The sequence below is a fragment of the Erythrolamprus reginae genome, chromosome 2 (genome assembly GCF_031021105.1).
Source record: "Erythrolamprus reginae isolate rEryReg1 chromosome 2, rEryReg1.hap1, whole genome shotgun sequence".
Classification (NCBI taxonomy): Eukaryota; Metazoa; Chordata; class Lepidosauria; order Squamata; family Dipsadidae; genus Erythrolamprus; species Erythrolamprus reginae.
In genome coordinates, this window is record NC_091951.1 from 195,834,482 (window position 1) to 195,855,982 (window position 21,501).

Below are 21,501 nucleotides of genomic sequence, written 5' to 3' on the forward strand. Positions count from 1 at the left end.
GGATTCCTGCCTTGGGCAGGTTTTTGACTACAAGACCTCCAAGCTCCCTTCTTGCCATATGATTCTGTGATTCTAGTACAGTATGTACAATGTGAAAAGATAGAATGTGTTACTTGGAATGTGTATAGACAGGGCTGATTCCTCATCCTGAGACAGAATAACATTAAATACACTGCGAAAACAGGTGCATCTAAATTTGTTCCTTCCAAGTCTGAGCCTTGCAAAGTCACAGTCTTGGTCTGTTACTTCAAAGTTTGTCACTTACCAAACATAACGACGATAGATTGTTTGATTTGATTGATCATATAAAACATCATGTGGAATGGGAAAAAATACTCCATTTTGGTGATTTGAAGGTCTGCTCCAAAATCCAAGTCATCACTCTTGGTCGCTCCAACCACAGTCTTTGGATGTTAGAAATTCTTAATATATTTTAACCATTTGATTCTGGCTCTTGTGTCTTGAATTGTGGGATAGTGCTTTGTTTCCAAAGTGCATTGGTTCGTTGACTTGGCTAGCACTTACACAGAGGATGGGGAGCAGAGGATAAAGGCATGTGCATTATGACATCATAATTGAAATGACGTGATTTGCATACTGGTGACAGATGCCTTGATGAAATATATAATCAAATCATTTATACAAAGATGGCATGGTGCAAGCGGCATCTCAACATCACCAAGACTTATAAGAGCCATGCTACCACTGAATTGTTTTAATCCATGTTGACATGTAATTTCAAAATACACAGGAAAGAACCCATGGGTTTTACAGCACCATTGTACAGCAGCAAAGGTGGGATTCAGGAGGTTCTGACCAATTCTGGAGAACCGGTACAGAAATTTTGAGTAATTCAGAGGACCGGTAAATGCCACCTATGACTGGCCCCATCCCCATCTATTCTCTGCCTCCCAGCTGATTGGGAGGAAATGGAGATTTTGCAGTACCCTTCCCCTGCCATGCCCACCAAACCACGCCCACAGAACTGGAAGTAAAAAAAAAAAAATTGAATTCCACCACTGTACAGCAATACATACTAAAACAAATAAAGCAGACTGGCAGGCTAATGAATTCTACCAACCTGAGTTTAAATACCAGGATGTCTTGAATAAACAAGCCTCACTATATTTAGCAAATTTACAGTTTTTTTAATAATTACCCTGTTCCTTTGCACAGTACTCCTAAACTCTGTTTTGCACCGGGGTTTCTCAGTGATCTTTATGGCACCACTGCAAATCTCATTATTCTGTTCCCAGCAGTATAATTATAAGCACTTAAAACACTGACAATTTAAGACTGCTGGACCAATTTGCTTAAGACTAATATGTTTAATCCTTGAAAAGTACTAACTGATCCTAACAATTCACGTTTTATTGCTGAGGAAAGAACTTCCACAAGGGTTGTTTTTTTGAAGTTATATTTGAGGAGCAAAAAAAAAATTGTGTGTTTGTGTATGTGTGTACAGCTTCAATCTGTACCTTGGTTTTGGCATCAAATCAGATAGGATCACATCCAGAAATACCTGAGCTGGATGAGGTCATTTCCAAAGATCTGAATTATTGCTTAGATTTTACACACCTCTGGTGTTTACTCATTAGATATATGCAAAAATCCATGCCCCAGGAATTTAATATGCCAATTCAGCAGAACATTATGTTATTTTCCCTGGAGTACACAGATTTGGCTGTTGTGGGAATGGCTAATCATTTTCTGGGAGCGATTATTCCAGAGAAGAAGCAGTTCACTCTGCTTGGATTCCAGACCACAGAAAATTGCATTCTGTTGCCACATATCAATACAGCATCGTCAAAAGATGCTAAAAAGTCTGCAGTATTTGAATCTGGGTTTAGCTTTAGTGACAGCATAATCTGATATTTAAAATGTGATATTGGAATCTCCTGCATACCTTTTTCTTCTCCTTTGGAATCGAGATTATGCATTTTTACCAGAGAAGCTCAGAAATGTCAAGATGATGTCCATGTTCATGCAGTTTAAACTCTGCCCCCCCCCTCCTTTAACCGGTCCTGAAAAAAAAAAGCCAGGTTTTGAACATGCAGTCACAACTCACAACCGGCATCTTTGCTTTTTTACACCCCTTCCCACTACAGATGCACCTGGAACCACAGTATGTTGGATAGCCATTTGTCTGAAGTGGTGTAGGTTTCCTGCCTAAGCAGGGGGCTGGACTAGAAGACCTCCAAGGTCCCTTCTAACTCTTTTGTTGTTGCTCATTTTAGCCATTAAATTCAACTACTGTTTTATTAGCTGCTTTCTTTTTTACTCAACAGTGCAAACTTGAATAGATAAAAGCTCCATTGTTTACTTGAACACATGACCATCAGTCTATTTATATCAGGAAGGGGAGAAATTATTAACATTGAAACATTTTGGATAACCTCTAATATTTATGAACATTAATTGTTTATGTAAGCATGGCTGAAGTAAATAGAACATCATCAGAGTTGGAAGGGACCTTGGAGGTCATCTATTCCAACCCTGAAATAAATGAGACTAAGCGTCCAGTTACTATTTTTCTTTATTTTCAGCAGGCAGGAATAACATTGTTTCTCTTGTTGTTACTAAATCAGAGTCGTGAATGAATGGGCGGCGTCTGCTGCTGTATTTTATACCTTCTTTTTTCCCCGCTCGGAGTAACTGCCGGTAACTTTAAATCTCCCGCTCACAAAACAACCAATCAGAGTCAAGCATCCTTAAACCAACTATTTACATACGGTAATGAATATTCAACAAACCCCCTGCTCTAGCAGGAGACCCTATACCAGTGATTCCCAACCTTTTTTTGGCCATGCCCCACCCAAGCATCTCTAAAATCCTGATCCCCCCCCATGACATATAATTCTTACTATTCAAAAAGTGAACTCTACACATGCAGAGGAAGCCTAGAAGGCCATTAACTTGGTTTAAACAAGGCTCCAATTGCACCCATTAAAAATCAAATTGCCCCATGTTGGGAACCAGGGCTGGATACCATTTCAGACAAACAGCCCTGGAGATACATGATTAAAAAGAAAGTGGGGGGTGGGAACCCCTAAAAATCACTTTGAGTTCCTCTTCTTCAAACCCTGGGATACAATGGCCGATTTAGATATTGTACTTCCTGAGCCATATGATTGCTTATAAAAGTATGCACAAGGGTAGCATGTGAGCTGGTCAATTATAATGATTGGCAGCACTTCCTTCACTAGCAGAAGAAAGTCTGGGAGTTGCTGTCCATCAAGTCAAAACTAATTGCAGGAGCTCAGCATAAGCTCAGCAGGAGGACAGCATTCGCTTTCCTTCCTGCAGATTTTCTGAGGAAGTTGTGATGAGACTGGGAAGCTTTCACCGGCTCAGATATGGCATTAAGCCAGGCTTTATTTAGCCATAAATTGCTCAATAAATCATAATCATGGTTTTCGGAAGATTTTACATTATAAACTATGGCTTACAAACTACATCGGTTAGGTTTCAGACAAAACCAAATGTAAACAAGGGAGGATGGGCTCTTCGATGCACTGAGGCATCTTAATAATAATAATAATAATAATAACAACAACAACAACAACAACAACAACAAGGTCTGTAAGGGTCGTGCATAAGTGCACTTATGTGCCTAATGTCCCTGTCCTACTGACTTATTATCCTTTCTATTACTACGTTCTAATTATGTTATGTTATGTTAATATGTACTATAATACTATACTTGTTTGACAAACAAACAAACAAACAAAAAACAAACAAATAAAAATAAGCCAGGAAAAATTAAGCAAACTTTCCTAATCTGTCATTATTAGCATTTTGGGTAGGGGGTGGGAGAGGATCCATTCCCTGAACTTTTTGAATCCCTGGCAGGGTAGTGGGTATCAACGTTTTTAATTAAATACTTGTGGTGCCTCAAGCATTTTCAATAATGTAGGATGTTCATTATAGAAATACCTGGGAGAGTGCTGTGAATTTGGCATGCTCTGATTTCATGTTACTCCTCTCCCCCCAATGAACAATAAAAACCCGAGGGGGTGGTTGTTGTTTTTTTCAAGTTTCAATATTTCTGGAAAAGGTTCAGCATTCTTGGTGGGTTTTTTTAATCAGATCTAAGTCCCTTACCTGTGATAGGAAAAGAGTATTCATACCTTGACATCAATACATACTTTATTTATTTATTTAGCATATGGCACCCACAGAAGTTATGCAATCACTGATGAGGAACAAATGATTGAAAACAACTAAGTGGAATTTCATAAAATTAATTAGAAACAAAAGAGGAGCTGTTTCAAAAACAGCTTTTGCTTAAGGGAGGCTTGCAATAAATCTACACGGCAAGTGACAGAATCCAGGGCTTGGGAGTAACTAGACACAAAATCTTAATGTTGAAGGGATTGTGATGCAATATTCATCCATCATGTTCAGAGGACCATGATATCTACCAGGTTGTGGGCTATGCACGATATGTCCGCAGGTGGCTGGTAAGGCCTATACGGGCCCAAAATGTTCTGCCACATGTTGGACAGACATATGTGGGCACCATTGTCACAGCATTTGCAGCTCTGTCTTTGTAGAGCGTTCACTTCTCTTCTGCTATGAATGTCCTTCTGGCCTCAGATGTCTGGCAGCCTTGGTGGATCAGCATGCACCATATTTAATTTAATTTTAATTTAATTTATTAGACTTATATGCCACCCCTCTCTCCAGATTCGGGGCGTCTCACAACAAAATAGTGACAGTGTAGCAAATCTAATATTAAAAACATTCTAAAACCAACATTGGAACCATACAACACAATCATACCATGGGTAAAATGTATAAGCTTGGGGGGTATCTCAGTTCCCCCATGCCTGACGACATAAGTGGGTCTTTAGTAACTTACGAAAGGCAAAGAGGGTGGGGGCGGTTCTAATCTCCAGGGGGGAGTTTAGTCCAGATGGCCAGGGCCACCACAGAGAAGTCTCTGTTGGTCGATCTTGTGCCAGGGGTTCCAAGGAAGAGGTGCCGATATCGAAGGACTTGAAGGAGGCTTTCAACATGTCTTTGTATTGCTTCCTCTTTCTTGCAATCTCTTTCTTTTGGACTGCTCACCAGAGAGGAGCTGTTTAGGTCTGGCATCCTCGCAACATGACCTGTCCAGTATGAAGGGGTTACAGGTAGTCCTCAACATATGATCACTTGTGAGCCCACGATTTCTGTTGCTAAGTGAAACATTCGTTGAGTCTTACCCCATTTTACGACTTTTCTTGCTACAGTTGCTGAATCACTGCAGTTTGTTAAGTTAGTAACATGGTTGTTAAATGGCTTCCCCCGAGGTCACCAAAGAGGATCAGATGACCCTGGGACACTGCAACCGTCATAAATGTGAGTCAGTTGCCAAGCATCTGCATTTTGATCAGGTGACCACAGGGATGCTGCAATGATCAAGTGTGGGAAACGGTCATAAGTCACTTTTTCAGGGCTGTTGTAACTTTGAATGGTCACTAAATGAACTGTTGTAAGTTGAGGACTATCTGTTTTTAGTTTGGCGTTTCATAGTTTTGGCAACTTTAAGATGTGTGGACGAATTCCAGACTCCCTCAGCCAATATGCCTGATTTAGGTGACTGAATCTAATCCTTTCTCAGTACAGGAATCCAAACTTAAGCATCTTCAACAGATGGAGAAGAAGAATGATCGGTACAATTCTCTTTTGGACTTCTGGGGGATAAAGTAGATATTGGGGAGGAACAATAGACGTGGAACTGCTCACAAAATGACAGGGCTAAGTTTATCCATTGTGTAAGTAAAGACTCCCTTGATTTAAACATAAATCCTGGTGTAATAACATAGAGGTACAGTGGTACATCTACTTACAAATGCCTCTACTTGCAAACTTTTCTAAATAAGAATCGGGTATTCAAGATTTTTTTGCCTCTTCTCAAGAACCATTTTCCACTTACAAACCCGAGTCTCCGAAACTGTAACCAGAAAAGGCAGGGAGAAGCTTCTGTGGGGCCTCTCTAGGAATCTCCTGGGAGGAAACAGGGCCAGAAAAGGCGGGGAGAAGCCTCTGTGGGGCCTCTCTAAGAATCTCCTGGGAGGAAACAGGGCCTAAAAAGGCGGGGAGAAGCCTCTGTGGGGCCTCTCTAGGAATCTCCTGGGAGGAAACAGGGTCTGCACCCTCCCTGTGATTTCCCCAATCACACACATTATTTGCTTTTACATTGATTCCTATGGGAAAAATTGCTTCTTCTTACAAACTTTTCTATTTAAGAACCTGGTCACCGAATGAATTAAGTTTGTAAGTAGAGGTACCACTGTAATTTGCCACTGGCTTCTTTCATTATGTCTGATTTCCCACTCTAATCTATAACTTGCTATTTTCTGCTGATCTCCCTCCCAAATATGGCAGCAAATAATCAGAGACCTCAATAAAATATCATCATCTGTTTGTATGCTATAATTATAGGTCTGGCTATCTTGCATCCCCAATTGAAGATGATGAAGAAGAAGAAGAAAAATAGATCATCCATGATGGGGGGGGGGGAAGAAAAAAAAGTACATTTTGTAGCCCAACAGAATTGGAAAATGCATTGCAAAAGCCTCTTTGGTGTTTATATAAAATTTACTGTTGTTTATTCCATAGAGGTCTACATAAAAATGCTTCTGGAAACCACATAAGCCAACCATTCCCTCCATGGGAAAATCAGGGCATTCACACTTTAAAAATGTAATATATCTCCAAGTAGACTACTATTATAGCTTCAAGCTCAGCTTTCACATGAGACTGGTTAGTACTTGATGACCTTTTACTTAGGGGACCATTTTTCACTTTCTGATGGCTTTGTGCCAAACCACAGGCTCTGAGAGAAGATGGGGAATAGGCAAGGTCTCTTCAGACATAAGATTAAATAAATATGCACTGAAAGCTTTACGGAATAAATCTCCATTAAATAAAGGGAGTAAACCCAGTGAGCAAAGAAATAAACCATTAACTAGTTGGATCAGTATCATGGACAGAACTTGGAAGCTGTCATTCACAGCTCATAAAGACAAAACACTTGTAACAGGTTATATGCCAATTTGACCTCACCCCAGTGGTGAAATTCAATTTTTTTTACTACTGGTTCTGTGGGGGTGGCTTGGTGAGTGGCTTGGCATGGCAGGGGAAGGATACTGCAAAATCCCCATTTCCTCCCCACTCCAGGGGAAGGATACGCAAAATATCCATTTGCGTCCTATTCTATGGCCAGAGGTGGTATTTGGCAGTTCTCTGAGCTATTCAAAATTTCCATCCAGAACCTGTTTGAACTTGCTGGATTTCACCCTGCCTCACCCCCCAAAAAACTAGTAAATGATTCAGTGGTTCCACTTTTATATTTAATATCTCTTTTAAATCTCTCTTCCACTTTTATATTTAAAAGATTAAAAAGCTGGACAAGCCTGCAAGTTCCTATTCTCATATTAAGGATCACAAACTTCCCACCCACCCTATCTCCATATGGACTAGAAAATCCAGGCTTCTATTATTATGTAAGGAATAGTCACACTGTAAGACCTTATGAAGCCATAGTAATGCAGTGGTTGTTGGCTACTTCTGCTGACAGCCAGTAGTCAAGTCTCACCTGCTTAAGGTTAACTCAGCCTTCCATCCTTCAGAAGCAGGTAAAATGAGAGCCCAGGTTGTTAGGGGCAATATGCTGACTCACTAAACTGCTTAGAGAGAGAGAGAGCTGTAAACCATTGTGAAGTGCTATATAAGTAAATGCTATTGCTATTATGATGTCATCAGGCAAGTCTTTAACTAACAGCCATATTAGTTTATGATATCTGCCATCTGAATTCAGTGTATGGGAGAAATGCTAAGTCTTTACAGCTCTACAGAGGCCAATAGAATCAAGGTCATCAAACTTTCGGAGGAGCTAATTTCGCAAGACTGGTAAAGCAACAGAGGGGTATGTCTTGTAGGTTCCCTTAGGTAGCATTGCCTCAAGAAGGGACCTGAAATATGCCCATTCTGTGTGACCACAGGTAACAAGAAGAGACATCTGGAGGGTCAAGTAACCTAGTGATGACCGGCACCTTGAATGGTACGAAAATGCTGACTGAGAGTCATTGGTACAAAAGTGACAGCAACTACACTGTGTGTGTTTGGGGCCAAATGAAGGGGGAGGAGGGGGATGAATTTGCTTCAATAAATAAATATTATTCTAAAGTTTTTAGGGAGAAGGCCAAATCCAGAAGAATTAAAAAGGCATTTCCAAAAGTGAGAAAAGGGGGAAAGAAAATGAGGGCATCTACTTACACAAGGTAAGTTGTTTTTTTTACTGGCTGTCCAATGCCCATCAATTCCCACTAGGATAGCAAAAGGTCAGAGATAAAGAGCATTGTCGATTGGCCAATAACTTCTCAATGAATTCCCTAGTTTCTTCCTGGCAATTAGAGGAGTATGCCAACTCATATAGTTTGATCCATCAGCCTTCCATCATGCCAGAGAAACATTACTACAATAGTCTTGAAGAGACTAATTATCTTTTGTACATCACATGTTACTGGCAATCCTGAAAAGAAAATGATAATACCTAATTGGTATAATTTATATGTCAAGCACGTTGCCTTGGCTTCCTGTTTCCTCCATCTTTGTGCTTCATGTTTCATGCCCTACATCCACTCTTACTTTACACTTATTTCTTGTTCTTTAGGCTATTTCTTTTTCCAAGCCAACTTTCTTCCACCTGCAGCCTTCTGAATGTGATGGTCTTTTGGTTCAGGATTATAGGAGCTTTCATCCAACTCATTTGGATGGTGGGAAAAGGGTTTTCAACTCATTTTTCTGTGAACCTTTGAAAATATACACTGCTAAAAATAATAATAATATTAAAGAGAACACTTAAACAACACAATATAACTCCAAGTAAATCAAACTTCTGTGAAATCAAACTGTCCACTTAGGAAGAAACACTGACAAGCAATTTCACCTACTTTTGTGCACATTAAACTTTGTACAGAACAAAGTATTCAATGAGAGTATTTCATTCATTCAGACCTAGGATGTGTTATTCATTTTATTTTATTTTATTTCAGCAGTATATTTTCATCTCTGCACTATCACTTTAACAGAAATAACAGAGTAACAGAGTTGGAAGGGACCTTGTTGGTAATCTAGTCCAACCCCCCCCCCCTCTCAAGCAGGAGTCCTTACACCATTTCCGACAAATGGCAGTCCAATTTCTCTTAAAAGCCTCAATTGTTGGAGCTCTGAAGGCAAAACTGTTCCACTGGTTAATCGCTCTCACTGTCAGAAATTTTCTCCTTATTTCCAGGTTGTATCTGTCCTTGGTCAGTTTCCATCTATTATTTCTTGTCTGACTTTCTGGTGCCTTGGAAAATAGCCTGACCCCTTCCTCTCTGTGGCAGCCCAATTATTGAAACACTGCTATTATATCTGACCTGTCCTTCTCTTTGCTAGACTAGCCATGCCCAGTTCCTGTAATGGTGCTTCATATGTTTTAGTCTCCAGTCCCCTAATTATCCTGGTTGCTCTCCTCTGCACTTTCTCTAGAGTCTCAATGTCTTTTTGTAGCGTGGTGACCAAAACTGAATGCAGTACTCTACGTGTGGCCTAAGTTAGATGATAACTAAATTTAACAGTCCTTGACTAGGGAGTTCTGTCTTTGAACTAGCATCCATTATTTTTATTCCCTTTTTTGGCTCAAAACTGAAACTATATACATTGCACTTTATAAAAGCCACAATGCTTGTATCCCCAACTACTATAAGTACAGCATACATAACTTACTTACTCCGCAGTCTGCACTGGTTGCCGATCAGTTTCCGGTCACAATTCAAAGTGTTGGTTATTACCTATAAAGCCCTTCATGGCACTGGACCAGGATACCTGCAAGACCGCCTTCTGCCGCACGAATCCCAGCGACCGGTCAGGTCCCACAGAGTTGGCCTTCTCCGGGTCCCGTCGACTAAACAATGTCATCTGGCGGGACCCAGGGGAAGAGCCTTCTCTGTGATGGCTCTGACCCTCGGGAATCAGCTCCTTCCAGAGATTAGAACTGCCCCTACCCTCCTTGCCTTTCGTAAACTCCTCAAAACCCACCTCTGTCATCAAGCGTGGGGGAACTGAGACATCTCCCCCTGCCTATGTAGTGTTAGTGCATGATATGACTGTATGTATGTTTTTTATATTGGGGTTCCTTGTTTTTAGATTTTTTAAATGTACAATTGCTATTTTAGATTTTAAATTATTAGATTTGTCAATACATATTGTTCTTTATCACTGTTGTGAGCCGCCCCGAGTCTACGGAGAGGGGCGGCATACAAATCTAATTAATAATAATAATAATAATAATAATAATAATAATAATAATACTACATAACTTACCTAGATGCCACACAATTGTGGCAAAAAACACAAAACTGTGAAAGTGTGTGAAAGCAGTTCATTGTCTTTTTGAAAATGGAGGAGCTGACTGTTTACTGATCCTGACGATTACCCAAAGCTTGAAAAGGTAGAAGTTTTCCAAAGAAATTTTAAAGGAAGCAGAGAGATTGGCATTTCAGAAATAAAATTATTATGGGAAATAATAACTTATGCTAATTATTCAGGATGGAAGTCTCCCATCTGGTGATAATAAGGTATGTCCATATGTTAGAACAATAGATGCAATCTTACAGATACTGTTCCTTAATAGAATAGAATAGAATAGAATTTTATTGGCCAAGTATGATTGGACACACAAGGAATTTGTCTTGGTGCATATGCTCTCAATGTACATAAAAGAAAAAGATACATTTGTCAAGAATCATGTGGTACAACACTTAATGATTGTCAGAGAACTTAAGAACTGTATAAAATATTGTCATTTTGCAGTGATGCTTGTTACATTCACAGGACTCAGTGTGGGTGTATTAGACTCTATCTGAATTACATATTGCATAACTAACTCTTACCATATACCTGAAGCTGCAAAATTACTTTGATCCACATATGTGTTACATCTGTAACACATTATATCTAGCCTGCCTTAGATTCCTTAGCCGTCTCCTATTCCAAAACTGTTTAGATTTTGTCTGATAGCTATATCATCTGCCTACAGACCAAGCAATGGAAAATACTATTCTGTTTGTGTGCAGCCTGTAGGAGAATTCAATCATGTCCTTGCTATTTGCAAGTTTTCATTTTGTATATGTGCATTATTAAACTGTGCAAAGATTTGTGCAAGTGTGCGCTCGTATTATAAAGTATTATAAAATGCAAAACATAAATACTAATAAAAGAACAGGGAGGGGGAGGGGAAAGAGAAGTGGTGAACGGTAGAGAAAAGAAAAGAAAGAAAAGCATAGATTTCCAACTCTCTCTGTTGCAGTAGAATAAGGCATTAACATCAAAACACAGCTTTTTGTTTTTTGCATAATAATATTAACATTTCTATAAAGATCTATCAATCTAATCTATAAAGCCCAAAGTTACATTGTTTTCAGACGCGATCCCCGCTGGACGGGGGTCTCGACAACCCTGTGATGGTTCACTTTACGAGGCCCAATCCTGAAACCATTACTAGTGCTTACCAATGAAACATGGAGTCAATGGTCTGGGTAAAGTGACAAAGCTTTATTGTTACAAGTATGTCTCTTTTATACCCTTCATATGCAAATGAAGGGGTTTCAACTAGTAATTTTCTATTGGCTAAATACAAGTCTAATTTTTCCTAATATACGTTTCTTATAGGCTACAAATATAAGGTTTTTCAAATCTATAGGCTAATAATAAAACTTTTGAATACGCAAGTTTTTATAGGCTATATCTATATGCAAAAATAAGGCTTCTAGATACCTAACTGTTCATAGGCTATTTCTATTAAGCTTCTAATTGGTTATAAAAGGTATCATCTACAGCTTATGATAGGCTACTAAATTCTCACTTTATGCACCTATCGGTAGCTGAGTTGCCAGCCAATCACACCGTTAGTGCCTTATCTCGTGCCAGGAGCGCTGTTGAGGGATTCTTCTTACTCTGTCCAAAGTTCATGGCTATTGTATGAGTCACTGTCTCTGGGCAAATTTTCACCATGCTATTTCAGATAACTGTTTCTGCGTATATCCTAGAGCATAGCTAATATTTGGCTTACACAATCCCTACAGTTTTCTACATCAAGCATGGAATTCAGAAACAGCTGTGGAAACAAAAGTACAAAAGATGTTCTTTTCTTTAATGAGGGTAGTCAGTTTTGCCATTTCAGGTAACTCCATCAACTTCACAATTTGTCCATGGTAGGTATCAAAGTGTCTTTGATTGCATTAGCATGCTCAAACTATGCAGTTCATGCTGCCATGTATCACATTGTCTGTTAACCACCTTCAGAGTAACCAGTCCAAGGCAGGTGATTGTCCTGGCATCAGCATCTCAGACATCCAAAACTTGGTCATGCATTCAACGTGCATATTAGTCAGAATATAATTAGAGTTAGAGCCTAATCAAGAAGATCTGACTGAATGAAAGCAACACATTAGTAAGCAAGTACAATGACACTCCTTCAAAGCAAGCTCTATGCTTATGGGTTTCAAATAAGCTCTTCCCATCAAGAGCAGTGGTGGCACAATTCTTAGAATGCAGTATTGCAGGTTACTTCTGCTGATTATGGGCTGCCAACAGTTCAGAAGTTCAATTCTCACTGGCTCAAGGTTGATTCAGCCTTCCATCTTTCTGAGGTCAGTAAAATGAGGACCCAGATTGTTGGGAGGACTGTATGCGGAACCGCTTACAGGAGGCTGTAAAGCACTGTGAAGCAGTATATAAATTTAATTGCTATTGCTATTGTTAATTGTTGCGGTGGTAGCATAAACAGATTTGCATCTAGAAAGATTTTTCCAAAACTGTAGGGATTTTTAAATGTATTTTTAAATATTATATCATTATTCATGATAGAACGAGTTCTCCGGGAGTGGGGCGGCATATAAATCCAAATGAATGAACGAACGAACGAACAAACAAACAAACAAACAAACAAACAAACAAACATAGTACAACTACAACTACTCTTTTTGTTCCAGAAGAAAACCAATTAGTAAATAGTTCAACTGTGTTTTCTTAATACCATCATCATTATTGTCATCAGCTTGAAAAAAATTACTGCAGGATGAGGCACTCTTAACTGAAATTTATAGAATGTAATCGACATGCTACTCCTGTAAAGTTTGGTAAATAGATGTTTTTTGGCGACATCCCAATCAGGGCTAAGAGAAAGTGAGTGGCTAAAAGTCATTCAACCAGCTTTTGTGCCTAAGATGGGGGACTAGAACCTGGGTCTTGCCACCCCTTTAAAAATTATACCACATTGCCCTTCTTTCTTAATGTTCTCATTGTGCACTAAATAATAAACAAGAAGTTAATTTAGTGATAGAAGCTTAATTTCAATGTGCTAAAAAGGCTCTGCTGGCTCTGCTCTCTTTGCCACCACCTTCCTTGTTGTCAGTAACAGGAAGACAATTATGTCCAGATCATCAACTTCTACCATATGAGGAAGTGGTGCTAATGAAATTCTGTCAGCTTTCTTTCATATGTTGTTATGATGGCTTCTACCACTGGGTGCTGTGGGCAGGGACATTTCTGGAGACACGTAAGGCAAGTTATCACTCACCAATTCACATAGTGTCACACAACCACATTGGTGTCCTTAACCCAGTGGACTACCAAGTAGATCCAGAACGTTAGGCATCATTCACAGGCACCACCAACACAGCACTAAGACACATGGAATTCTAGTAGAGTTGGCCAAAGGGATTTTGCTACAGGACAGGGGTGTCAAACTTGTGACAACATGTCATTACGTGACATATCGCAACTCTACCACCACCCCCTTTACTAAACCAGATGTAGATGTGTCCAGTGCAGGATGCATCTGATCCAGACCATGAGTTTGACTCCGTATTATAGAAGATCAAGGACAATTCAGCAAGCAATGGAATTTGAGTCTCAGCTTATGAGCGGTGCATTTCATTGGAACTAGACGTGTTTCATGCCAGTTTAATAATTTTGTAAAGGTGTTTCTTTTGATTCCTCTAGAGATGTTGGGACACTATTGAGCAGTGATGGCGAACCTATGGCATGGGTACCACAGGTGGCACATGGAACTATATCTGCTGGCACACAAGCCATTGCCATATCTCAACTCCAACGTTCATGTGTGTGCTGGCCAGCTGATTTTTGGCTTGCACAGAGGCTCTGGGAGGGCATTTTTGGCTTCCAGAGAGCCTCTAGGTGGATGGAGGAGGGCATTTTTTACTCTCTCCTGGCTACAGGGAAGCCTTTGGAGACGAGAGGATGAAAGACGAGCCTACTGGGCTCACCAGAAATTAGGAAACAGGCCATTTCCGGCCTCCAGAGGACCCCTGGGGAGGTGGGAAAAGCTGTTTTCTCTCCAGGCATTGAATTATGGGTGTGGGCACTCGCACATGCACAATAGCTTTTTTTTTTTAAATATTAAGGGTTTTTAATTGTTTTAATGTATTGGATTTGTACTGTTTCTTGTTGTGCACTGCTCCAAGTCTCCGGAGAGGGGCGGCATACAAATCTAATTAATAACAATAACAATAATAATAACGCGCATGTATGCTTTTTTGGTACCCAAGGAAAAAAAGGTTCGCTATCACTGCTATAGAGACATTGAGAAAAACTCTGCGTGATGTTGTGTGTGTGATATCACCTAAGTAAGTGTTTCTCAATCTTGACAAGATGTGTAGACCTCAACTCTCAGTATTCCCCAGCCAGCATGCTGGTTGGGGAATTCTGGGAATTAAATCCCCTACTCCCCGGGTTTTAAAGTTGCCAAGATTGAAAAACACACTGGCCTACCTAGCAATTGATTAAACGTTTGAAAGCGTTGTATCGTAGTTAACCAAACCAAACAAACAAACACAACCCCGTGCATGTTCAATGCAAGGGGTAATTTACAATTTTGATTGACTGGTTCCTAATATGATTGGATTTCTTATTTGTACCCTGACTATCATTAAGTGTTGTACCTCATGATTCTTGACGAACATATCTCTTCTTTTATGTACACTGAGAGCATATATGCAAACCAAGACAAATTCCTTGTGTGTGCAATAACACCTGGCCAATAAAATTCAATTCGTTAAAAAATTATACGTATGTGCAGAAATGGACCGATTAACTATGGAACTAAACAATCAAAAGTACTCGGATTATTATTCCACTTGGACAAAATGGTACAAATGGACACAAAAAAGAAATGCAAAACAACAGCAAGAGATGGATAGAAAAGAAAAGAACATTATAAAGGATTACCGTATTTTTGGCGTATAAGACACATCTTTTTACTCCCTAAAAGAGTATGAAAATTCAGGTACGTCTTATACTCTGAATGTAGCCTTTTTCCCCCAGCCCTAACTAGCTGCTAACAATCTTCCCAGATCTTGCCTTGCAGGCTCTTTCATTGTTTCTCTCTGAGAATAATATTTTCCAAGCCCCAAGTCTGTGCAGGGTGTTTTCATTGCTCTACTTGCTCTGAATAAATTTCTTTCCAGCCCTAACCAGGTGCTAACAATGTTCCCAGCTCTTAGCAGCTTGCAAGCTCTTTCATATCAATTACCCTCCACCTAGAAACTAATAATCTGCTCTCTAACAAACAATTTGGATTCAGAAAAGAACTATCCTGCAATCTACAGCTCCTTCACTCCAAAAACATATGGACAACTCACCTTGATCAAGGAAAATCTATAGATCTATAAATCTATAGATACAAATCTAATAAATAAATAAATAAAATATTGACCTCCAAAGCCTTTGATTCAGTGGTCTATGACAAACTACTTCTAAAACTCAAATCCTATGGCATCTCAGGATACCTCCACAGCTGGATTACTGCATTCCTCTCTAACAAGCAACAGGTAGTCAAAATAGGAAGCTCCATATCCACACCCATCCCTGTTAAAAGCGGTGTCCCCCAAAGTAGTGTACTGGGACCTACGCTCTTCATTTTCTACATCAACAACCTTTGCGATCTCATCATAAGCAACTGGGTTCTTTTTGCAGATGATGTAAAACTCTTCAACACCACTGATAGCACAACTACTCTACAAAAAGACCTAGACTCGGTTTCTGACTGGTCCAACACATGGCAACTCCAAATCTCAACCAGCAAATGCTCTGTCCTACACATTGGCAAAAAGAATCAGAACTTCAAATATAAACTGAATAAACAAATTATCACAGATAATCCCCATTTGGTCAAGGACCTCATAATACTAATAACTAAAGATCTAAGTGCCAAAGCCCACTGCAACAACATCGCTAAGAAGGCCTCAAGAGTTGTTAATCTAATCCTACGTAGCTTCTGCTGTGGAAATCTCACACTACTTACCAGAGCTTACAAAACTTTCGCTAGACCCATCATAGAATACAGCTCATCTGTTTGGAATCCATACCTCATTTATGACATTCACATCCTCGAACATGTCCAAAGATACTTCACCAGAAGAGCCCTTCACTCCTCTACCCGTAACAGAATACCCTACGAAACTAGACTTACAATCCTGGATCTTGAAAGCTTAGAACTACGACGCCTTAAACATGATCTAAGTATCCTGCCTGTCAAAGACTACTTCAGCTTCAACCACAACAACACAAGAGTACACAACAGATTCAAGCTTAATATTAACCGCTCCAAACTTGACTGTAAAAAATACGACTTTAATAATCAGGTTGTTGAAGAGTGGAACTCATTACCGGACTCTGTAGTATCATCCCCTAACCCCCAATATTTTACCCTTACACTATCCACGGTTGACCTCTCCAGATTCCTAAGAGATCAGTAAAGGGCGTACATAAGCGCACTAGAGTGCCTTCTGTTCCCTGTCCTATAGTCTCTCCTATATATCATATCTTCTCTACTATATCCTCTATAACCTTCATTGTGTATTATTGTGTATTGGACAAAATAAATAAATAAAATAAATAAAATAAAATTGTCACTCTCTCCGAATAAGGTTTTTTTTAAAGCCCTAACCAGGGGATAAAATAATGTGCTGAATCTGACCAGACTAAGGATGCTAGCCAGATGAATAACCCGTAGGCCGATTTCCCTCCCCCTATTTTCCACCCCCAAAACTAAAGTGCATCTTATACTTCAGTGCCTCTTATACTCCGAAAAATATGGTATGTATATAATGTACAAATATATAATATAGTGATATAAATATAAATATAAATATATGGATGTCGACCCACCTGACAAATACTAGGATGTAAATATTTAAAAATCAATAAAAATATGGCAAAAAGTTCAATTCAATTCCTATTCTATTCTATTTCTATTCTTTCCATTTCTATTTCTATTATTCCCTTTCCATTCCATTCCATTCTATTCTGAAATATTATTTGTTTCTCAGAGTAACCTACCATACAAGAAAGACAAGGGAGAATTTCAACCGCCCCCTCGAGAACGGGCGGGATTCAAGAACGGTATAAATACAATACTGTACTTTCCTAATCTTATGCATATTTATAACATGGGCCGTGTTCTTTTTACGTAAAAACGGGTGCCCAATTCAAGGCAGGCCCGAGCGCTTGAGTCCCCCTGCTCGCCAGGAGTCGCTGTAAAGCCGCGGCGTCGGCGGAGACAGGACGAGGCTTGTGGAGGTTGCCGGGCGTGGAGCATCCGCTGCCTTTTTTAATCTCTCCAGCCGCGGCGGCCGCCTGGCTCATCTGGGCCATGGCGGTGACGAGGAAGCTGGCGCTCCGCTTGGCGTATTCGGTGGTCGGCATGATCTCGGGGCTCTCGGCCTTCCTCGCCTGGAACCTGGCGCCGAGACTGCGGCAGCCTTACACCGCGTCCGCCGGCGGACTCTCAGGTGAGCCTCTTTTGATCGGCCGCGGGAAACGCGCCTTACGGGGGTCTGGCTGGCTTCCCCGCTCTCCTTTCTCTCTGCTTTTGGCTCCCTCCAAACCCCGAGAGGGAAGCATAGCCGCGTTCCCCCGCAGCCCCCCCCCCCGTGCCTTTACAACCCTGCCAGCCCGCCTGCCTCGTTCCCGAACGCCGGTATACACGATGGGAAAACGGCCGCCTTGTATTTGTTTGCAGGTGGGGGAGAAAAGGGCTGCTTTTTGAAGGGGTATTTTATCTCCTCTAGAGTAAGTTGTTCCGAGTTCAGTAGGGCTTTCAAGGCGAACAGGGTGGTTGTAGGTGTCTTCTTTATTTTGCTCATTTCCCTGCCCACAAGAGGCTTGCTCTGTATTATTATTATTATTATTATTATTATTATTATTATTATTATTATTATTATTATTATCAACAACAATAATAATAATAATAATAGCAACAACAATAAAAATAGTGTTCGACTTGTGATACGAAATCCAGCTTATAAGTCTCATTTGCTGTGTATTATTATTATTATTATTAATACTAATAATACTAATACTACTACTACTACTACTACTACTACTACTAATAATAATAATAATAATAATAATAATAAATAAATACAGAAACAACAACAGAGTTGGAATGGACCTTGGAGGTCTTCTAGTCCAACCCCCTGCTTAGACTGGAAATCCTACACCTCTTCAGCCAAATGGTTATCCAACATCTTCTTAAAAACTTCCAGTGTTGGAGCATTTCACAACTTCTGGAGGCAAGCTGTCCCATGGATTAATTGTTCTGTCAGGAAATTTCTCCTAAGTTCTCGCTTTCTGTATATTGTCAGGTGCGCAAGACAGTTCCTGGGAAGAAAAACACAGAAGTGATGGCATCTAGTTCAGACAGTCAATCCTACAAAGTTTCTAGTCCGTAACAATTAGTAAATAACCAGGGACTTGTCCAGTCAGTCCCCAGGAATCAAAAACCGATTTAAAGGCATATAATTTTTTTTTAAAAAGCAATTTATGAGTCAACTCAAGTTATTTAGTTGTTATTTATTAGATGTGTATCCCATCTTCCAATCAGGATGCTCCCTTGTCTATTTCCCTCCGCAACAACATTTTGAGATAGGGTGGGTCAAGAAAGAATGTGGGGTCCAAATTCATTCTGTATGACAGATGGTAGCCTTGATTGACCATCTGTTGTCTTAACAGGGTTTTCTTTTTTCCCCTGCCTGTTGCTTTAGGCCTACTCCAGAATAAAACCCATTGAAAATATAGAGACATAAAGAAATAAATTTGTCTGAAAAGTCAGTTGATTTTTTTTTTGAGCTTTTGACGCAGTTTGGTTGGGTAGTTGTGATTTGTGTACCGACAGTGTTGATCACAATTTTTTTTTCTCATTTTATTTGTGCAATGGTTAATGATAAAAACACTCAGAACTCAGGCCATCATTATAAGCCATTTTCATCTTCTGTTTCATTTGTTACATTGGTATCCTGCCTCTTCAGGGACTTTCAGATGTCATCTAATCTTCCCAGTTCGTTGGATGTTTACAACAGTCCTGTGAACTAGGATGGGTGGAAAAATAACGATGGGCTCACGGTCACCTGCAAATCATACAGGTGGCTGCGCATTTGAATCAGCCCTTAAAACTTTAATTGTCCTCTGATCCTAACAATTTATTTATTCAATTTATATGCCCACCCACCCCCATCTAAGTGGCTCTGGGCAGTTCACAACAGGTAAAAAACAATCCAGTCAAAAACAAGGTAAAAAACAATGTATAAACATATAAAAACAATCAATTAAAAAACAGAGAATCATGATCACAGCAGAATTTATCCTACATCAGCTCAACACAACCGTTTTAAGAGTTCCTCACCATACCCAGACTCCTTAGGAATGGTGGTACAGCCATATCTTTGGGGCCTTCTTAAAGGCAGGTGGGTTGAAGCCAAGCTAAATTTTGGAGGAACGATGTTCTGTAGGGTGGGCACCACAAGCGGAAAAGGCCTTCTCTCCCTGGTTCCTGCCAGATAATATTTTTTTTATAGATGGGATTTGTAATATCCTGATTGGCCGGGTAGAGGTAACTGGGGATACCTACGTGATACCAGTTTTGTCCAACCTTTTAGTCTGGCTGGCATCTTTTGACAGCAAATAGAAAGCTCACCTGCTTCATTTTTATTTTCTAAGAAAGCTTAGAAACATCCTAGAAGCCTTCCTGGAAATAAAGGTGATCCAAGAAACCAGCATTGTAAATTTTCAATTTCTCTTAGTTAAAGCCTAACCTGAGTTGAAGTCAACTTCTGGCGATTCCAGAGACCCATCTGAATAATTCTGTGTACGTAGTTTGGCCTTGACTTCTGGGATGAATTCTGGGGACGTCTCACCCTGTCTGAACCCTAAGATTTCTTGATTCCCTCTCATTGCTTTTCCTGGACAGCCAGGGACACCTCAGTGCAGTCTCATTAATTTAACATTTTTTAAAAAATGTAAAAAATGAGGCAGGGAGATACCAGTAAAAGCCTGCTAGTAACTCTGGAGTCAGCATTTTAATGTGCCATCAATGTAGCACAGCACCTAGGAGCCAGACATCTGTGAAGAAGATGGGTTTACCAATTTAAATGTGACTCTGCATTTATATTATGTAATTAGTAGCCTGGACTGCTAAGGACTATTTATATTTATTTACATTATTTCTTGCAGTGCACTTATTTATGGCACTTGCTTTACACGCACCAGAAGTTCTCTGTGTATAATTAGGAGAGCAGCGTACGGTAGAAACCAAGGAAACACTAAGACAAAAACCACACAATTAAAACACGCAGCTTCTAAATGGGCTTCTAGACATGCAACTTCCTTCAAGGGGTCAGTGAATGAAAGAGTCTTTGCCTGGTGCTCAAAAACCAGTGCTTTCATCCTCATGAGCCTCTATAGAGAGTCTGTATCATAACGGGAATGTCTATGCCAATGGAAAGGGCCTTCATGTGTTTTCTGGATTCCTCCTAATTCTGGTCAAACGCAGTAGGCTTTTCAACAATAACCTTCATTATGTAGGAAAAAGGCAGTAAACATTCTTAGCAAACTGCCATTGTGTGCAACACTACAGCCAGAAAGAAAAAAGTTTAAGAAACTCTTGGGGTGCCATACAAGGTGTTCTTTAACCCAATCCTATTAACTTTAAAGACACTGGGCATTGCAGCCTTCACCTGATTCACTCCAGGTAGTTTGAATTCCATTGCCACCAGTAAGATAGGAAATACTCATCTTGATGATGAAATTGAACTGGTTCTTCCTAATGCACAATGGGCTGAATATGGTCTTCCAAGCAATAAACTGTTGTGGATGCTACCTGGCCACAGTTGTCTGATATATATATATTGCTTTGCCAAAGTGCTTTCTCGAATTCTGTCATTTCAAAGCTTGTGGTGGGATAGAATAGAAAATTTAAGCCAACAGACCTGTTGAGCTTTAAGCCACAAACCAAAGCAGTGGGTGTCCTGTTTTGTCAGTTGCATATATTTTCCACCCTGAAATAATAAGCGAGCTCTTCCCAGCTTATCCATTTTAATCTGCTTGTCTTTGGATGCAAACGGGTCAGTATTTCTTCTATCAGTTTTACTTTCATCAGCAAGTGGA

General features: G+C 39.9%; 1 protein-coding gene across 1 annotated transcript in view; it reads left to right on the top strand.

Moving 5' to 3' along the window:
• Window positions 1-17,492: 17,492 nt before the first annotated feature.
• SLC48A1 (solute carrier family 48 member 1) overlaps window positions 17,493-21,501 on the top strand; it is a 31,149-nt gene continuing 27,140 nt past the window's right edge. Inside the window, exon 1 of the mRNA XM_070741020.1 lies at window positions 17,493-17,849. Within this exon, the coding sequence (XP_070597121.1) occupies window positions 17,711-17,849 (139 nt within the window). The 5' untranslated portion in view covers window positions 17,493-17,710. The remainder of the gene's footprint in view (window positions 17,850-21,501) is intronic.